At 41.2% G+C, this 18,929-nt stretch overlaps 1 protein-coding gene across 1 annotated transcript; it reads right to left on the bottom strand.

The window, feature by feature from the left end:
- Window positions 1-15,322: 15,322 nt before the first annotated feature.
- Window positions 15,323-18,692, bottom strand: LOC141141166 (serine/threonine-protein kinase SBK1-like). The gene is made up of 3 exons (XM_073628868.1): window positions 18,572-18,692; window positions 17,203-17,405; window positions 15,323-16,021 (listed from the first exon to the last, which is right to left on the bottom strand). The coding sequence occupies exons 1-3, from the start codon at window positions 18,690-18,692 to the stop codon at window positions 15,323-15,325; spliced, it is 1,023 nt and encodes a 340-aa protein (XP_073484969.1).
- Between the last annotated feature and the right edge of the window lie 237 nt (window positions 18,693-18,929).

Here is an 18,929-nt window from a genome sequence, read left to right as displayed (position 1 = left end):
CTATTCTCCGTCAGAAAAATTATTGCAAGAAAGTGGATGAGACCATTCCCTCCCAGTGTGACAGAGTGGAACATAGAAGTTAACACTACCTTGCCATACAAAAAACATATTTACATTAATAGAGGATGCCCGACCAAATATAACAAAATTTGGGATCGATGGTTGCTAGAACCTGAAACTTGCACTTAATCATAAATTCGCTCAGTAATATAACACGTGGATCTCTGTAGCTAAAACTCTATTCCAGATATATACAGAGAAAGTGTAAATCAAAAGACATTATGGTTCATGTTGTCCTCCCAAAATGGTCATATCTGTACTGAATACAATATATCCCATATAGACTTAAAGGTATATAACACATAAGAGAGCGTCACATTATGCATATACATATCACGTGTACTATAATAAAATACAATTTAAACCAAATATGTTCAACGGGGGGGGGGAGAGACAAAACTACACATTATGATGATAGTAGTTCATAGTGGTATACATTTATTTCTGCATTAACATATATTACCCCTAATGTTGACTATATTAACAATGTATACTTTCCTTGTTTAATACGCACTTTTATGTATAAATATATACTAGTAATACTATGTATTTATATGCATCATCTTTGCTTAATAAAACCTGTGCAGGGATGAACCTCCTGTCTGTTTTCATCCGATCTGCCAGACGGATGGAAAATAGAGTTTCTATTTTAGTGGATTGGATGTCAGCGGTCATGTCACAGCTGACATCCGTCGCTCCATAGACCTGCATGGAGCATCCGTTTAGGTCCGTCTAAAAAAAAACTGACAAGCAGACCTAAACGGTCCGCCCGTGTGAAAGGGGTCTAACGGATAATCTCATAATCAGGGTGTATCATGTTACAGATGGACTAGCCTCTGCTCCCCCATTTTGACAGCTAGTAGGGGATTTTCTCCCCTCGCTAGTGGTCACAATCTGAAGAGTGAAAAATAAAATAAATACACATACGCCGTGTGGGGCTCCCAGCTGCATCATTCATAGAATTCTGTGAATGGGAAAACTACAATTACAGAAGCTTTTCCAGCTGTTGGCTTATATTTCTCCATGAACTACCATGGCGCTGTTGAGTGCTGTGGTAGTTCATTGATTCTGTCATTGTAAAACTGCCTGCACGAGGTATGGGCAGACAGCTTACACTGACAGTCTGCATGACATCAGTGACCTGCTGATCACTGGTGCAATGCTTTCCATGATAAAATATACATTTTATATATGGCCATTTAACCAGAAAAAAGTGCATTATTTTTTGTTTATAAGGGTGAACTTATCCTTTAAAAAAAATTAGCATTGGGTGCTAATTTAGAGCGTTAGGGCACCAGTCACAATGAAAGAAAGCAGATGCATAAAAAAAAAAAAAAAAAAAAGGGGAGGCATGGACATGCATTATTGCCTCTAACATGCGTTGTTGCAACACACAAATCTGAAGGAGTCCTGTAAGTTTTATTCATATATCAGAATCTCAAAATTGAAAAATATTTAAAAGCATTGGGCAATGTTATGCATATTTTATATACACACATACCCTGTATATGCCATCATATACAGTGAGTGAGCCATTGCTCAGTTTGAATCTCTACAGTTCTGATGTATGAGTTTTATTTGTTTAAAGTAGAACTAAAAGGCAAAAAACATTTTTTTAATTTTGGATAGTGTAGTGTTGGGTTATATCCCTTATGTCAGTTTTTTGCCATCCGTGTCCCACTATGGAGATTTTCCTTGATTACCTGTATCATAGTCAACACAGGAAGTTAAGGAAATGGGTATGTCACCACCCAAATGGTGGCCTAGCTTAGAAAATGTTGGTTCCTAAACCTACGCAATAATGCTTTGTAGTATTAAAATCCAGCTAAACTGACCTCTATCTTTGTTTGTGAGAGCAATTTATCAGTTCCCACCCCATGTCTGCCTATATTCCTGCTGCAGGCTTAGATATATGGTAGATGGGCAGAGATATTGCCAATATACAAAAATGATATGCTAAAGGCTGGAGTGGCAATGCACTGGAGTAAGCGGCTCTTTAATGGATGATCAGGTCAGAGCTTGCCTACTGCTCCAATCCGTCTCCTCTAAGGATGAGCTCAGGCATGTTCACAAGCCGTACGGGCCGAGCCCGCCAGGAAATCGGCACTGCACATCGCTAATCACAGGCAGTGAGACACTGTCCCGATGTGCGGCTACAGAGATCGGGAAAGATCTCACTGCTTGTGATTAGCGCTGTGCAGTGCCGACTTCCTGGTGGGCTCGGCCCGTACGGCTTGTGAACATGCCTGAGCTCATCCTTACTCTCCTCTATTCCCAAAGACCAGCAAACATGCTGGTACATGTAGTTATATGGCTTGAATATGCAGAGTTCTTTTGTTACCCGTTATCCTACAAAACTTGGGCTCTTCCTGTTGAGTCAACACTTCCCTATGGAGCCATCACTGAACCAACTAGCATGTTCCTCCCTTGTAGCTGTGATACTGGGGATTACCTCATTCCAGATGTGGATAATCCAATTCATCTGTCAAGTTCTTGTTATAGCATCCCGAGGTCGCTCCTCTAAGAATGAGTTATGTTAAAACCTTCCCAGTGCCTTGTTTGATGTCTCTACCTTGGGCATCTTCTGCTGACTGCCCTGTCAGCCCAGCATTCCATAATGAGCGTCATACACCTCTGTTGGCAGAAGAGAGTACCCAGGGGGCCACCACCATCCAGGGAGTAGCCCTAAGGGAGTACTGTCTCTTCTAATCCCAAAGACCAGGAGGAATACTGGTATGTGGAGCACCACGGCTTTATCTTGCAAGGCTCTACTGTTACCTGTTATCCCACAGGCCTTGAGTCCAAGACTGATTTCTCACCTGCTGTTGAGTCAATTAGTTATATGCCAAGCTCAGCTAGACCATCTCTTTATTTAAAGTGGAACTCTCTCAATCAGCATTAACTCTTTTTAATCCTTATGCTTCTAGCTTTGGTAAATAGGAAGGTATATAATTTACTTTTTTTTTACATTTCTTCAGTTTCTTTTTTATTTCTGGTCTAGGCAAAAATGATGTCACACGTCCCAAGAGTCATTTTTTCCCTTTTTTCTGAAGGAGAGGTTTTCTCAGCTAAGCACACCCTCCTACCTGCATACCTGAGCTAAGGGCAGATGAATTCCAGGAACTAAATGCTACATGAATTATCTGCCCTTATTCAAGATGGTCATGGCTTGAATGGACTTGGGGGGTATTTTCAAAGTGATTTCTTAAAAGAAAAAGAAAGAAATAAAGCATGGGGATATGAATGCTGCAGATCTGTCTCCTCTGAACCCAAAGATCAGCAGGCATGCTGGTACATATCGTTCCATGGCTTTGTAAGGTTCTACTGTTACTGTACCAAGACTTGTGTTCAAGACAAGTTAACCACCTGCTGTTGATTCAATTAACTACATAGCCAGACCATCTCACTTTCTATGTAAGCTGGGCCCATACCCTCCTTCCCCTATAGCAGGGATATGCAATTAGCGGACCTCCAGCTGTTGCAAAACTACAAGTCCTATCATGCCTCTGCCTCTGGGTGTCATGCTTGTGGCTGTCAGAGTCTTGCTATGCCTCATGGGATTTGTAGTTCTGCAACAGCTGGAGGTCCGCTAATTGCATATCTCTGCCCTATAGCAAGCCATTGTGCTGCAAGTTTGAAAATTACTTGTTAAGCTATAGACTTGCCAGGCTTCACAAGTTTGTTGCACGATTGCAGCAAGTCCACATTGCATAACTCCAGATCCACGTTCTTTGCAAACATTCTGCAAGTCTGCTGCAAGTTCTGGTTCAGTTATGTTGTGCAATAGTCATCCCACCACAGGGGTCACTGTAGCTGAATTTTCATGCTGTAGACTTTCAGAGCTCTTTGTGTAGAATCACCACTGAAACGTTGCTCTTGCTTGAGACTTGCCACACAAATTTGCTACAAATTGAAAAAGTGTCAGCTAGAACTTGTGCTTCAAGTGCTCTGCAAGTGTATAACTTGCCAATAAGAATGTGCAGCAAGTTAACAGACTTACAATTTAACACTGCCACATATTTGTGGCAAGTTATCCTTGCTATCTGGGTTGCTACATATTTGTCTCCCCTACTCCCAAAGCCAGTAGTCATGCTAGTATATTTGGTCCCATGCCTTTAACATGCAAGGTTCTGGAATTGCCTGTTATCCTACAAGACTTGTGCTTAAGACTGGTTAACCACCTGCTATTGATTCAATTAACTACACCCCTGGCCTAGCCAGACCGTTTCCCTCTTCTATTTAAGATGCACTTATTCCCTCTGACTTTGTCTAAACAGTAGCTAGTGTTATTAGCCCCAGGTCTCTCAGTGGATTTGTATTTGTAAGAAGATGTCCATTGTCCCCCAATGGATAATTTGCCTCACGACCCAAAAGCACCTAGCGTCCATGGTGTTGGTGTGTTTTCATGCACACCTGCCAGCCTGGGCTGTACTCCCTACTGTCCTGTAGGGATGGGCTAATGGTTTGGCCCAAGCATGAGTTTGTGCTGAACATTTGGCCGTTCGCCGAACACCTGAATTTGCAGGGTGTATGCCAGGTGTTTTCCCCGACGAACACCCTGCAATGCACTGAGTGCTGCACAGTGCATTCTGTGTTTAATGCTTTGGCCATTCAGGGTGCAGTGTAAGCTGGTTGTTAAGGAACGTGGCCGGAAAGCCGGCAGCAGCGTCCTTAACAACTGATGAGTTCAGCTGTCAATGGGTTTCCCTGCTGACATCTGAATAATAACATTTTTTTTAAAAGTGCCGGTTAAAAAATAAAGAACAAAACAACATTATATGTAAGTGATTGGCCATCGAAGGGGTATGGGAGTCTGGGTACTGCCCAGGAGACATTTATCAATAAAAGAAAATTTATAAAAAAAATATTTTTTTCAGAAGAAGTAATTTTAATGATGCTTAAAGTGCAAAAATGAAAATGAAAAATTCCTTTAAATATCGTGCCTGGAGGTACCCCTTAACCACTTGCCGACCAGCCACCGCAGTTGTACTTATGTAACGTTGCTTCACCCTGTGGCCACTAGGGGGGCGCGCGCCCCCGCTGCTCGCCCCCAGAGCCGATGCGAGTGCCCGGCGGTCACGATCACTGCTGGGCTCCCGCGATAGCGGCTGACACATTGAGAACCGGGATCTGTGTGTGTAAACACACAGTTTCCGGTTCTCTGAGGGGAGAAGAGACAGATCGTCTGTTCATACAGAGTATGAACAGCGATCTGTCATCTCCCCTACACAGTCCCCTCCCCCTTCAGCTAGAATCACCTCCCAGGGAACACAATCCCTTGATCGCCCCCTAGTGTTAACCCCTTCCCTGCCAGAGACATTTTTACAGTAATCAATGCATTTTTATAGCACTGATCGCTGTAAAAATGCCAATGGTTCCAAAAATGTGTCAAAATTGTCCGATGTGTCCGCCATAATGTCGCAGTCCCGATAAAAATCGCAGATTGCCACCATTACTAGTAAAAAAAAAATAATAAAAATGCCATAAAACTATCCCCTATTTTGTAGACGCTATAACTTTTGTACAAACCAATCAATATACGCTTATTGAGATTTTTTTACCAAGTATACCAAATATGTAGAAGAATACATATTGGCCTAAACTGAGGAAAAAAATAGTTTTTTTTATATATTTTTGGGGGATATTTATTATAGCAAAACTTTAAAAATATTGCGTTTTTTTCAAAATTGTTGTTCTTATTTTGTTTATAGCGCAAAAAATAGAAACCGCAGAGGTGAAATACCACCAAAAGAAAGCTCTATTTGTGGGAAAAAAAGGACACCAATTTTGTTTGAGTGCAATGTTGCACGACCGCGCAATTGTCAGTTGCAGTGCCGAATCGCAAAAAGCGCTCTTGTCAGGAAGGGGGTAAAATCTTCCGAGGCTGAAGCAGTTAATGTGACTGTAAAGTGGTGCATTTGTAGCATATACAGAACATGCTACAGCAAAACTGACATTTCTAAAGAAAAAAATTTCATTTAAAATAACTCACGGTTATAATTCCGGCACCCGGCTATTCAAAATTTAAAAATAAAACGGCATGTGGTCTCCCCCATGATACATACCAGACCCTTATCCCAGCATGCAGCCTGGCAGGTCAGGATGGGGGACGACGACGAGCAAGTGCCCCCCCCTTGAACCATACCAGGCCACATGTCCTCAACATGGGGAAGGGGTTGGTGCTTTTTCCCAATGGGAACAAAGGCCTATTCCCAACCTCCCTGGGCTGTGGTTGTCAGGGCCTGGGGGTGGGGGGCTTATCGGAGTCTGGAAGTCCCCTTTAATGAATACCCTTATGCCTAATAATAATTATATCATGGTTTTGTGTCCCCTCTATAAAGGGAGAGGGGGTAAGGGGGTTTAACCTGTTTGTCCTGATGGCTTTTGTCTTCAAAACAAAGTAATAGGTAATCAATAATTTTTAGTTGTCATCAGAACAGGAGGCGAGGGGTAATCTTCCAATGTGGACAACTGTCCCATAACTCTGTATAGATTTTCTCCCATTTCCTGTTCCAGCTTCAAGATGAGAAGTAAGGAAAATCTGTAAGACTGTATCCAACAGTGTTTTAATCATCCCTTACTTTATGCAAAATTATCCAAGACTGTGACTAGTAGTAGAATACATTATTTTCCTTTCTAACTTGGCCAGCAATAACTTGGTGTAAGTTTTTTTTTTTGTAATTTATAGACTGTATTCATTCCATAAAAACAGTTTTTCTATATATTTCCAGGATCCATAGGATTATATTAGAATAAGTGCTGGAGTGTCATCAGCTTTGCTTTACTTACCCATGGCTGGATGATTGAGTGAAGAGATCCAGCAGGTGCCAATTCCTGGCTGAACATATAGTAGTGTGAGCTTTCCAGAAAGCTGGAATGAGCAGAGAGAAAGCCTTCATGTTCAGTAAGATAGAGTGGCATACGCATGTCATGCAGAAAGTTTTCTGATCCTTTTTCAACATTTTTAGGGCAACAAGTCTACCTATTAAAGTAAAAAGTTGATTATAATGAGATATGAGCATCCAAGGCTCTGGATGATGTCCGGTACATGAACCCATGAATTTTCCATAGATTGGATGAGGTTTTTTTTCACAATGTAGCCATCTTCTCTGGGCCCTTGCTAGCAGTGAGCTAGGTGGTTTCCTTTACAGCTACAGTGTCTTGCAAAAGTATTCGCCCACCTTGGCTTTTTACCCATTTTGTTACATTACAGCCTTTAGTTCAATGTTTTTCTAATCTGAATTATATGTGTAGCGCTGGTAGATTTACAATCTACCGCAGATTAGGTAAATTTAGTAAATTGTGTGTTATGAAGGTTAAAAGTTCGCCTCTGTTTCAGCTTGGCTGACGTTGTGTGTGCTTCCATGCTGACTAATGGTAACAGCGACACCCACCAGTCAGTGTTGGAAGGGCAATGCGTCGAAGTGTATAGATGCTCCTCTGTCTTGGAGACAAGCTCGGTGGAGGTGGTCCTCCGAGTTGCATTCTGGGAAGGGGGTATTTATGGGACAGACGCCATGTTCTAAGTTAGTTTTTTCAGCCCACCTGCTGGCCCTCCTGGCCGACAGGTATGCATTAAGGAGCTACCTCGTGGTCCTCCGATCGGGAGGCCCACGATCCTGCGGCACAGGGGTGGGTCCAGAGGCTTGTCTGGGGCCTACCACTGCGGCCGAGGAATGATCCTGAGCTGTCGGTCCTGTGTGACGAAGCTGGACAGCCGAGGAGATCCCAGGGGAGGACCCGTCTTGGAGAGATCGCGCAGCGTGCGGGTCTATAGAGGGGCCTGGTGACTCGGTTGCAGGACGTATCCAAAAGAAGTAATTATACAGCATAGTGTCGCCGGTTCGGCTTAAAGGTATTGTGACTGACTGTTCACTGCAGAAGATCTGATACATCCTGTGGCAGAGGATCATGCAGATTTACCCCCCCCAAACAAGTCTGTGGCAGAGACTTTAGATTCGTGCTGCGTACTGGCTGCTAGACCGGTGAGAGAGGCCTATCCAGACAAGCAAAGAGTGTATCCCATGAGGGGAATGCATTCCACATAATTATCTGGATTCTACGGGGACATTTGTTGCTAAGATCTTGTAAGAAGATATTTGAGTTTCTCCTGAAGATTTCCTTTTCCATCTCTTTCCTGCTACTTCCTAAAGTTTTCCCCTGGGTAGTTGCCACCACAGTTCGTGGTTGTGTAACATCCCCAGGGGACAATATATTAGCTTGCGCCGGAACTGTACCACCGTAGAAGATTTTGTCAGTCAATCCCAAGATCTATCCTCCAGGTTCGAACAAAAAGGTTATAACCGTGTTTCTCTTGATGAAGAGGTAACTAGAGTTACATCATTAAATAGAGATGAACTTATTATTGATTCCACTAGGGCTCTAACTGGAGATAATCAAAATTTTAAAATGGTATTGGACTATAATATACAATACCGTAAGTTTGAAAAGATTATCCAAAAAAATTGGCCAATTTTGAAGCAAGACAAAATCCTCGGCCCGGCATTACCAGAACGACCCCAGTTTATTTATAAGAAAGCCCCCACTTTAAGGGACAGGTTAGCCCCGGGTGTCTTAAACCCGCCAGTCCCCACCTCCGATAGGCTTTTTTCTTTCCTAGGTGGTTTTTATGCATGTGGAAGATGTGTTCCTTGTAGACATGCAAAAGGAAATGTTAAAAAACGGAAAAAATTCTTAGCTTCGGCTACAAACAAAGAGTACGATATCAAACAACTAATCACTTGTGACACTGTAGGTGTGGTCTACATGCTGGAGTGTAATTGTGGACTCCAGTATGTTGGAAGACCACTACATGTCAGATTAGCTGAACATGTTAATAACATTAAGAAAGGCCTCAAGACCCATAATGTGTCAAGACATTTTAAGGCCTTCCACCAACAGAACCCTAAAAGCCTAAAATTCTGGGGTATAGAAAGGGTCACGAAGCATTGGAGAGGAGGAAATTTCATTAGACAACTAAGCAAAAGAGAGTCTTACTGGATATACGAGACAAAAGTACTGTGCCCTGAAGGGTTAAATGTAGAATTTGATACTAACTGTTTTATATCTGATCGGTAATATATGTGGTAATTTTTATTAATTTTTTATTAATTTTGATTAATTGTAATGAATTTAATGATGTTTTACCATTTGACAACAAATTTGTCGTCGCCTTGATTTTTATAAGAGCAGTCGATGGCCGCGGATGACAGTTTTTGAATATTAATTATATATTCTTTTACATTATTTTAATTGGAAAGCATATTTTATTATATATTTTTGTATTGTTTTAATACGTATTGAGCCAATATGTTTGCTCATATATTGTCTCCTTTTTTGCATTTGATTATGTGCATAAATCAATTTGGTTGTATCAGTGCACTCATAACGAGTTCCGTTTATAGTATATGTCTTGTATGGAGATACTTCCGGATTCTCCTTCCTGTTTTGTGAGTGCGCCGTCATAGGTTTGTTTTTCCATTACTATGGTTACTTACCTCTATAAAGCGCGGGTGCCCACGTAGTCTATTCATCTGCTGAAGAAGTCCCCGCCCACTGGGACGCAACGCGTCCAAAACGACGTCGTGACGTAACCTGCGGCCACCGCGCATGCTCCATTCTATCTGTGTATACACACCATCGCTCATTGCTTTTTCACTGGCACTTGAGAAGTGCTGGCTATGTAAGTGAATTTTAATCTTTTAAATAAATTGTTTGGCAAACGGAGAGCACTATATGTTGTCCCTCTTCTATTATATATACCATTGGAACATCCTGAATTATCCCACCCGGTGTGTGACGGAGCTCTTGGTTCCTGATTCTGAATACCATCCATTTATATGACCCGTAAGGGAAGGCTTACATGACCCTCTGTAATTAAAGGGTCCTGGTCGTCAGGTGAGAGGCTATTTCAGATATCGGTGAAGGGCACATCAATCACCTATACCAGCATGATATCACGTTCACTTGGTGGAATCTCTTAAGATTTTTTGGATTTTTCATGGACTTTTCTGGACTTTGATACATAGTTTTAAAAATAACGTTTTGTTTAACATCTATTATAAGGTTATCTTATGTTGTATGGGTATCCTCTCGTTTATAGTATCCCTTGATGTTTATTTCATTTAGCGCTGCACCATCTTTTATATTTTGACTTAAGGGATTTGATTGATTGACCCTGGTGTCCAGCTGCTTATAGGCATACACGCGCAGATTTATATCTTACTCACTTCCTAAAGTTTGACTGTTTAATAAAGCATTGAAAACGTACTCCAGTGTTGGTGCATGTGTCGTCCAGCAGTAAACTCAATGGAACCCCTAGACCCGATGCCGGTGAAACAGAGGGAAGCAAAGTGAAGGTAACAGACCCGCTTAAACCAGCAGCTCCACCGTGAGTTAGTGCTACATATGTGATGGATCAGAACACAATAGTTTAAGTCGGTGAAGTAAAATTAGAAAAATATATACGTAAAACTATTTTTCAGAAATAAAAAACTGATAATTGGTATGTGCGTATGTATTCACCCCCCTTGTTATGAAGCCCATAAAAAGCTCTGGTGCAAACAATTACCTTAAGAAGACACATAATTAGTGAAATGATGTCCACCTGTGTGCAATCTAAGTGTCACATGATCTGTCATTACATATACACACCTTTTTGAAAGGCCCTAGAGGCTGCAACACCTAAGCAAGAGGCACCATTAACCAAACACTGCAATGAAGACCAAGGAACTCGCCAAACAAGTAAGGGACAATGTTGTTGAGAAGTACAAGTCAGGGTTAGGTTCTAAAAAAATATCCAAATCTTTGAGGGTCCCTAAGAGCACCATCAAATCTATCATAACCAAATGGAAAGAACATGGCACAACAGCAAACCAGCCAAGAGACGGCCACACACCAAAACTCATGGACCAGGCAAGGAAGGCATTAATCAGAGAGGCAGCACAGAGACCTAAGGTAACCCTAGTGGAGCTGCAGAGTTCCACAGCAGAGACTCGGGGTATATGTACATAGGACGACAATAAGCCGTAAGCTCCATAGAGTTGGGCTTTATGGAAGAGTGGCCAGAAGAAAGCCATTACTTTCAGCAAAAAATAAAATTGCATGTTTTGAGTTTGCGAAAAGGCATGTGGGAGACTCCCAAAATGTATGGAGGAAGGTGCTCTGGTCTGATGAGATTAAAATTGAACTTTTTGGCCATCAAAGAAAACGCTGTGTGTGACGCAAACCCAACACATCACATCACCCAAAGAACAGCATCCCCACAGTGAAACATGGTGGTGGCAGCATCATGCTGTGAGGATGTTTTTCAGCAGTCGGGACTAGGAAATTGGTCAGAGTTAAGGGAAAGATGGATGGTGCTAAATACAGGGATATTCTTGAGCAAAATCTGTACCACTCTGTGCGTGATTTGAGGCTAGGACGGAGGTTCACCTTCCAGCAGGACAATGACCTCAAACACACTGCTAAAGCAACACTTGAGTGGTTTAAGGGGAAACATGTAAATGTGTTGGAATGGCCTAGTCAAAGCCCAAACCTCAATCCAATAGAAAAGCTGTGGTCAGACTTAAAGATTGCTGTTCACAAGCGCAAGCCATCCAACTTGAAGGAGCTGGAGCAGTTTTGCGAAGAGGAATAGGCAAAAACCCCAGTGGTAAGATGTGGCAAGCTCATAGAAAGTGACTTGGAGCTGTGATAGCCGCAAAAGGTGGCTCTACAAAGTATTGACTTTAGGGGGTGAATAGTTGTTATGCACATTGACTTTTTCTGTTGTTGTGTCCTATTTGTTGTGTGCTTCACAATAAAAAAAAAAATACATCTTCAAAGTTGTGGGCAAGTTCTGTAAATTAAATGATACAAATCCTCAAACAATCCATGTTAATTCCAGGCAACAAAACATGAAAAATGCCAAGGGGGTGAATACTTTTGCAAGGCACTGTAGGTCTAATGTTCCCTGAACACGCCAAGTATCTGGGTTGTGGATAGGTGCCCATCACATTTGATGGTCAAATCTGTTAAATACTAAGCTGCTTATGTGGCCCACTGTAACTACAGTATGTATGGCCAACTTAAATGAAATCTGTCAATTGCCAGGCTTTCATACTGACCCTTCCAATTAAAATTTTAGAATCCCTAACCTGGAACAAGTATGCAGATAAGGACTTTGTAAAATATTAAGGCTTATGCTTTAGCATTACAGCCAATATCTAGCACCCTCAAGGAGAGATTAAATACAGTGGTCTTCATGTCTTTCTCGTGGCAGGTTTATGTTAAAACATGAAAAATTACCGATTCAAGAAATTGATCAGACAGGTTGGTTTAGCCTTTTATTTTCTGTGGGAACAGTTCTAGCTGGCTTAGACTGGACATGATTGGACGCTCCATTCACTCCTATGGAGCAGTGGATGTCAGCGGTGACATGTCCGCTGACATCCGCCTCTATCCAATCTGATCCTGTCTGTGAAACTCAGACGAATGGTGACCCCATTTTCCATTCATCTGGTGGATCGGTCAGGCGGTCCGTTTTCATCTGATCTCCCCATAGAGGAGAGTGGGGCTCTGACAGCTCCATCTCAGCACAGTGAGCAGAGATGGACTTGTCAGCTGCCTGCTTAGTGGGAATCAGCGGATCGATCTCCCTCTGAACAAAGCGGTTTCCGCCGGGCGGATCGCCCATGTGAAAGGACCCTTAGGTACAGTAAATTTGCTGGAAGCAAGTGGCAATGCGCTTGAGTAATCAACTTTTTTCATGGATGACTGGGTCAACCTAGTGCTGACTGTCACAGCTTTGCTTCAGATCTGTCTCTACTATTCCCAAAGACCAGCAGGCATGCTGGTACATGTAGTTCCTTGGCTTTAACTTGCAGGGTTCTGCTATTACCGGTTATCCCATAAGACTTGTAGTCATGACTGGTTAACCACCTGTTGTTGATTTAATTAGTTATGTGCCCAGCCAGTGCATCTCCAATTCTATTGAGGCTGGGCTCATTCCCTATTTCAGCAATAATTTGGAAAATTTAGGCCCCTTTCACCTAACAAGCCCGCTCGGATCCGCCTGTCTGTTTTTCAAGCGGATCCAAGCAGGCCATCCATTGACTCCTATGGGGAGATGGATGTCAGCGGAGATGTGTCCGCTGACACCCATCTGACATCTGATCTGCTAAAAACAGACCTTCGCCATCCATCTTGGCGGATCGGATGAGATCTGATGAAAATGGACATGCTGTCTGTTTTCGTCCGATCTCTCCATAGGAATCAGCGGTACTCTAACAGGCCCCTCCCTGCTCCAGTGAGCGGAGACGGACCTGTTATCTGCCCCGTGTGGAAGGGGCCTTAGGGAAGATGGGAGATCTAACTAATTTTAAATTTCACCTCTCTTAAAACTTTGACTACACTTATGCCCAATAAAGTAAATGTAAAGCCAAATACAGCCACTAAATAATAGTAATTGTTGTTACAGAACATACTGTAGATATAGTTAAGGGTATGTCTGAGGGCTAAAAATATATTTTAACTTATACAGTTTTCCTAATAAGGGGTTTTAAGAGCCTTAAATGTCAATATTGGCCCCAGTCATTTCAAATTGCACTGCATTTGGCATCAACTAAAAGTTGCCCACAATGAGAGCAAGTGCTTTAGGTTGGGTTCACACTGAAGCACGGAACGGCTCACAGCAGGTGTCCAGTGCGTCCCTGTTCACAGTTTCAGGTCCGATTTGAGTCCGAATGTTTGGCTGAATTCAGACCTGAAACAGACTAGAAGATGCACAGGACTCGCAATTCGCACCAGAACCGCTTTGGAGATGTGTGAACCGGCTCCACAGAGAGCCGGTCACAATCTCCTGACATGTGAATTGGATGCTGGGAAATCCGCAACAGTGTGAACTCAGACTTATGTGAAATGTAGAAATGCTCAATAACCCCCCTAACCTCCTATTAAAAATTAAAATTTGTGCCTATGCAAATTATAATTAAGCTAAGCAGAGCAAAACCACTCATTTAAAGCTTTAGTGAACTAAAAAAAAAAAAAAATCAAGTGATTGAGCTTAAAATAATGTTAACAAATGTATGTCCCTATACCTACCAAGATCTTACAATTGACTGTTTTCTCACAACAGATCAGTTATACATTTTTAGGGTTTAGGTTTCCTTCATATATGTTGGTGGTATAAAGATAAGCTGCCAAGATAAACTGTGAAAGGTGCCATTGCTAAATAAATAGTATTATACAGGAATTCTATAGTGCCAACAGTTTGTCCAATGCTTTACAAAATGAAGGCAGACAGTATGGTCAAAGTGTAAGTAAACCCCCCCCTATCGTTTTCAGCCAAGGAAGCTGCCATCTTTGCCTCTGTTTAATCTATAACTGTCATGATTCTGCACATGTGATCAGTTATGACACCAGCCATTGGATGGTTTGACAATTTGGTTGAGAGCACAACCAATGGGAGTGTAACATTTCCGGCACGAGCCGGAAATGAAACTGTTTTATGGATGGGTTTACTTCTGCTTTAAAATACAAAAAGAATCAGTGGGTCCTGCTCATTATAGCTTACAATTCACAAGGGAGGGTCACGTGATACAAGAGATAATAATGTGGGGTTGTGCGGATGGAGAAAATTTAAATTACAGTTGTTAGATAGAAATAAGATGGGCTGACTGAGCTAATAATATTTGTAAATATATGAAATGTAAAAGGTTAGTTGGAGGCTGGATAGGCTTCTCTAAGGAGATGGGTTCTCATTAAAGCTAAGGGGATACCCCAGAGCTTGCACCTTTTAACAACCTCCACATATCTATACTGATCAATTCTGTTTACAAATCATTTAAATCATTTAAAATTGTTTTATGAAGTTCCCTGCCTAAACTGGCTTACAGTGCCTTGCAAAAGTATTTACTTCCCTTGGCATTTTTCGTGTTTTGTTGTCTCACAACCTGGAATTAACATGGATTGTTTCAGGATTTGCATCATTTAATTTGGTGGCAGGCGATGTGGCAAGTGACACGCTCAGGGCTCCCACTGATTCTGCATTATGGTGAGTTGAATTATTTAATTTTATATACAATGTAATAATAGAAATAATGCGCTTCAATCATCCTGACACCATAACAACTATGGTGTCGTCATGATTGAAGCGCCAACACCAGCCATTTCCCCCCAAAAAATGTATTTTCTGGCAGTGCCCCTCCCGAGATTAGACTCTGGTACTGCTGTTGCCTTTCAAAAGAAGCACTGTTTATTTGAACTAAAGCAAATTCAAGAGTCATTCATAATCATTCACAACAATACATTTTATGTCACCATGATTTTCTATTATAATGTATTCATCGTCTCCCTCCAGTACAATTATTTCAATCTCCTTGTCTCCTGTTACAACATTTTCCTCTTTCTCCTGTTCCAGAAGATCAATGTCTTTTTGGGTTGCATCTTCAAAGTTCCAAGGAAAATGAAGATAGTTTAGTACAACTCCTACTTCATTACTGCAGCTGGGGTCTTGGGCAAAAAGTACATGAAATAAACCATGAACCCTCCTGTTAACCTTCTTCCAACCATGTGGTGGTGGCATGTGGCCAATGTTGTTCTGCCAGTAAACAAACCTTTGAAACGATAGATTTTCAACAAGAGCCATTTGCCACGGAAAGTTTCCAGTGAGGAGAATGTACAAAAGAACACCAAAGGCCCAGATGTCAACACTAGGATCCACGACAATTGATTCCGTGGGCTTTAGTGTACAAAGTTCAGGAGACATGTACTGGTTGATGGGTGACATTGATGGAACAACAGTACCAACACATTGAGTGAGTCCAAAGTCACTTAGTTTGACGTTATGACATCTCTTGTCCATAAGTAAAATATTATCTGGCTTCAGGTCCCTATGCACCAGTTTTTTACTGTGCATGTATTCAAGCGCCTGGGTGATCTGTAATGCACAGCGTTTAACCAGCTTTTCTGGAATTCCCACCTGGAAAAGTAAAAACGATTATATGAAATTCATGTGAAATATCACATTTATACAATGTTAATTTCTAAATCTGCAAATGGAATTACATGTTAACATGATTGCAATCAATCTAAAATATTTTAGCAATGTAGGAAAGATGGAAGATCTAAGTGATTTAAAATTTTACCTGCATCTTAAAAACTTCGACTACCCTTTCATATAGAGTGGTGAAGCATTACAACTTATGTCATGTTATTGTTTCCTATATCCCCCCTAGGAAGTGAGGTGGTAGTGGAGGGATGCAACTGCCTCTATTTGTTGATTTTGTCTCTGAAGCAGAAGGTAATAGTTAAAGTGGTTCTAAAGCCTTAAAGGATAAGTTCACCTTTCGTAACATGTTACATGTTACACAGACCGGCCCCCGCGCATCCCTGCTGTGACAGCTAGTGGGGTTCTTCTCCCTCCCCGCTAGCTGTCACAATTTAAAAAAAAAAGTGGCCGAGCGGGGCTCCGCTTGCCCGGCCATGTCACTGATTGACAGGGCTCTGTGCATGGAAAACTACAAGGCCCGGCAGCCTTTGCGGCTGTCGGCTTGTAGTTTTCAATGAACTACCACAATGCTGCGAAGCACAGTGATAGTTCATTCATGTTTCCTGTCAGATTGTATCTGCTTACCTGTATGGGATGTACCGGCAAGCAGATACACAGGCTCTGCTGGAGACCTGCATGGCACCAACGATCTGCTGATTGCTGGTGCAATGGTTTACAAGCTCCAAAAAAATAAATTTATTCACATTTTTTTACCTGCAAAAAAAATGTGCATTCATTTTTTTTTGTAAAACGTGAACTTATCCTTTAAGGTTTTACACCTTCAAACATTCTATGCATGAAGGTGCAAAACCTTCTGTGCTGCAACTTCATCTTCATGATGGGATTAAGAAAGATCTTGCCCAGAGAATGTAGACTGCAGAAAATAACTGACAGGGATTTTTACCCTTCCTTATTTCTTTCCAACCGGGCCAACATTACTTGGTATAAATGTTTGCAATTTACAGAATGTACCCATGACAAAACACCAGTTACTATTTATTTCCAGGATCCCTAGGACAATATATATATATATATATATATATATATATATATATAAAAATGAATAAATTGGCAAGCAAATGCTGAAGTGTCAGCTGCTTTATTTTACTTACGCTTGGCTGGATGATCGAGTGAAGCGATCCAGCAGGTGCTAATTCCTGGCTGAACACATAGTGGTCTGAGGCTTCCAGAGGGCTTGAATAGGTAGAGATGAAGCCCTTGTGTCCAGTAAGAAAGAGTGAAATGCACACTTCATGCAAAAACTCTTCTCGTTTGGTTAGTTCCTTTTTCACCATTTTTAGGGCAACAAGTCTACCTGTTAAAGAGAAAAAATTAATTGATTTACAAATAAGATTTGAACATCTAAAAGACTCTGATGTACAATACTTGAGTCCATTAACTTTACATAGACTGGATGGTTTTCTTCAACATGTAGTCAGCTCCTCTGAGCTATTGTTAGCAGTGTGTTATAGAGCTATGCAGCTGGATCTATTGTCCTCTGTATATGCAAAATATGAGGGGAATGAGGATAGTTGCTGAAGCCATCCTACTCAGCCCTCCAAGGGGAAATGATCTATCTTGGTACCGACCACAAAATTCAATTGAAGATAAAATATTAATTTATTACATATAAAAACATATATCACAACATCTAAATCAAAACAATTGTCCTCTGTAAATGCTAAGTATCTGGGTTGTACATAGAGAACCATCAGTTGTTATTAAAATCTGTTACCTGCTTAGCTGCATATGTGGCTTACTGTAACTGCCTATGACATGACCAGCTTAAAGCAAATATGTCATGAGAGAAACAGGAAGGTTGCTATTGGTAAGCTCCTCTTCAAAATGCCAATTTCTTGGCTGTCATGTTGTACCCTCCAAATGTAATATACAGTGTATATAGAATCACTGACTTGTATCATGTATGCAAATATGGACTTTGTTAAAAATATTAAGGCTTTCTCTTTGGCTTAACAACTAGCACTTTCAGGAGAATTTAAAAGAAAAAAGGTGGCCTTCTTGTTTTTACCTATGGCAAGGTTACGTTAAAGACATGTAAGAGGATTAAATTGAGAAATTGAGACAGGTTGAAAGACTCTTATTTTCTGGGGAAGCAATGCCAGTTGCCTAATTGGAGTTTTGTCCTGTTCTTATTCAGCACTGAGAAGATAGGAAGAACTGGTTGATCTTTGTGCATTATGGTCTTTAACCCAAACTTCTGTAACAAAGCCCATATGTCTAAGGTGACAATTTTTTTTAGCAAAGATTCAAATGTTTTTGTTATCTGTTCTATAGGTTCAAACAATTGGGCAAATTAGAAATACTAATACATGAAAGTAGGTGCTGCTACCTCCCAGTGTTATAATGTGGATTTACCACCGGTGCTCTGGCAGAGGCAGCAAGATTGCAGAGTAAACAATGGAGTGCCGGCTTTTCTAAATAAGAAATACTCTTTGTAATTATTTAGGAGAATTCACTTACCCATTTCCCTGTCTACCGCCCTCACAACTAAACCATAAGTACCCTCGCCAAGCTGTTCCAGGATTTCATATTCTTCACCACAAATTCTTCCTTCAATCCCACAAGTTGAGTAGGCTGCCATTTTGAATATGGTGATATCAGGCTTTCTCTGCACATAAGAGCACAACATTTTTATGTAAAGACTTTTTGCTCAAAATTCTTTATAAATGTATTTCAAATGATGCAATTACTTTCTTTTTGAAAAGAAAACCAAAATACCAGCAATATAGCAAAGATAAATTTAGAAGACTAGACTTACCTAGGGACAGAACAGACAGCTAGGAGTAGAAGTTCAAAGTAGATTGAGTTTCTGCAAAAG

This window comes from Aquarana catesbeiana, linkage group LG04 (genome assembly GCF_042186555.1).
Source record: "Aquarana catesbeiana isolate 2022-GZ linkage group LG04, ASM4218655v1, whole genome shotgun sequence".
Classification (NCBI taxonomy): Eukaryota; Metazoa; Chordata; class Amphibia; order Anura; family Ranidae; genus Aquarana; species Aquarana catesbeiana.
The sequence above is the reverse complement of the archived record's forward strand: the minus strand, read 5'-3'. Positions and strand labels throughout refer to the sequence as shown.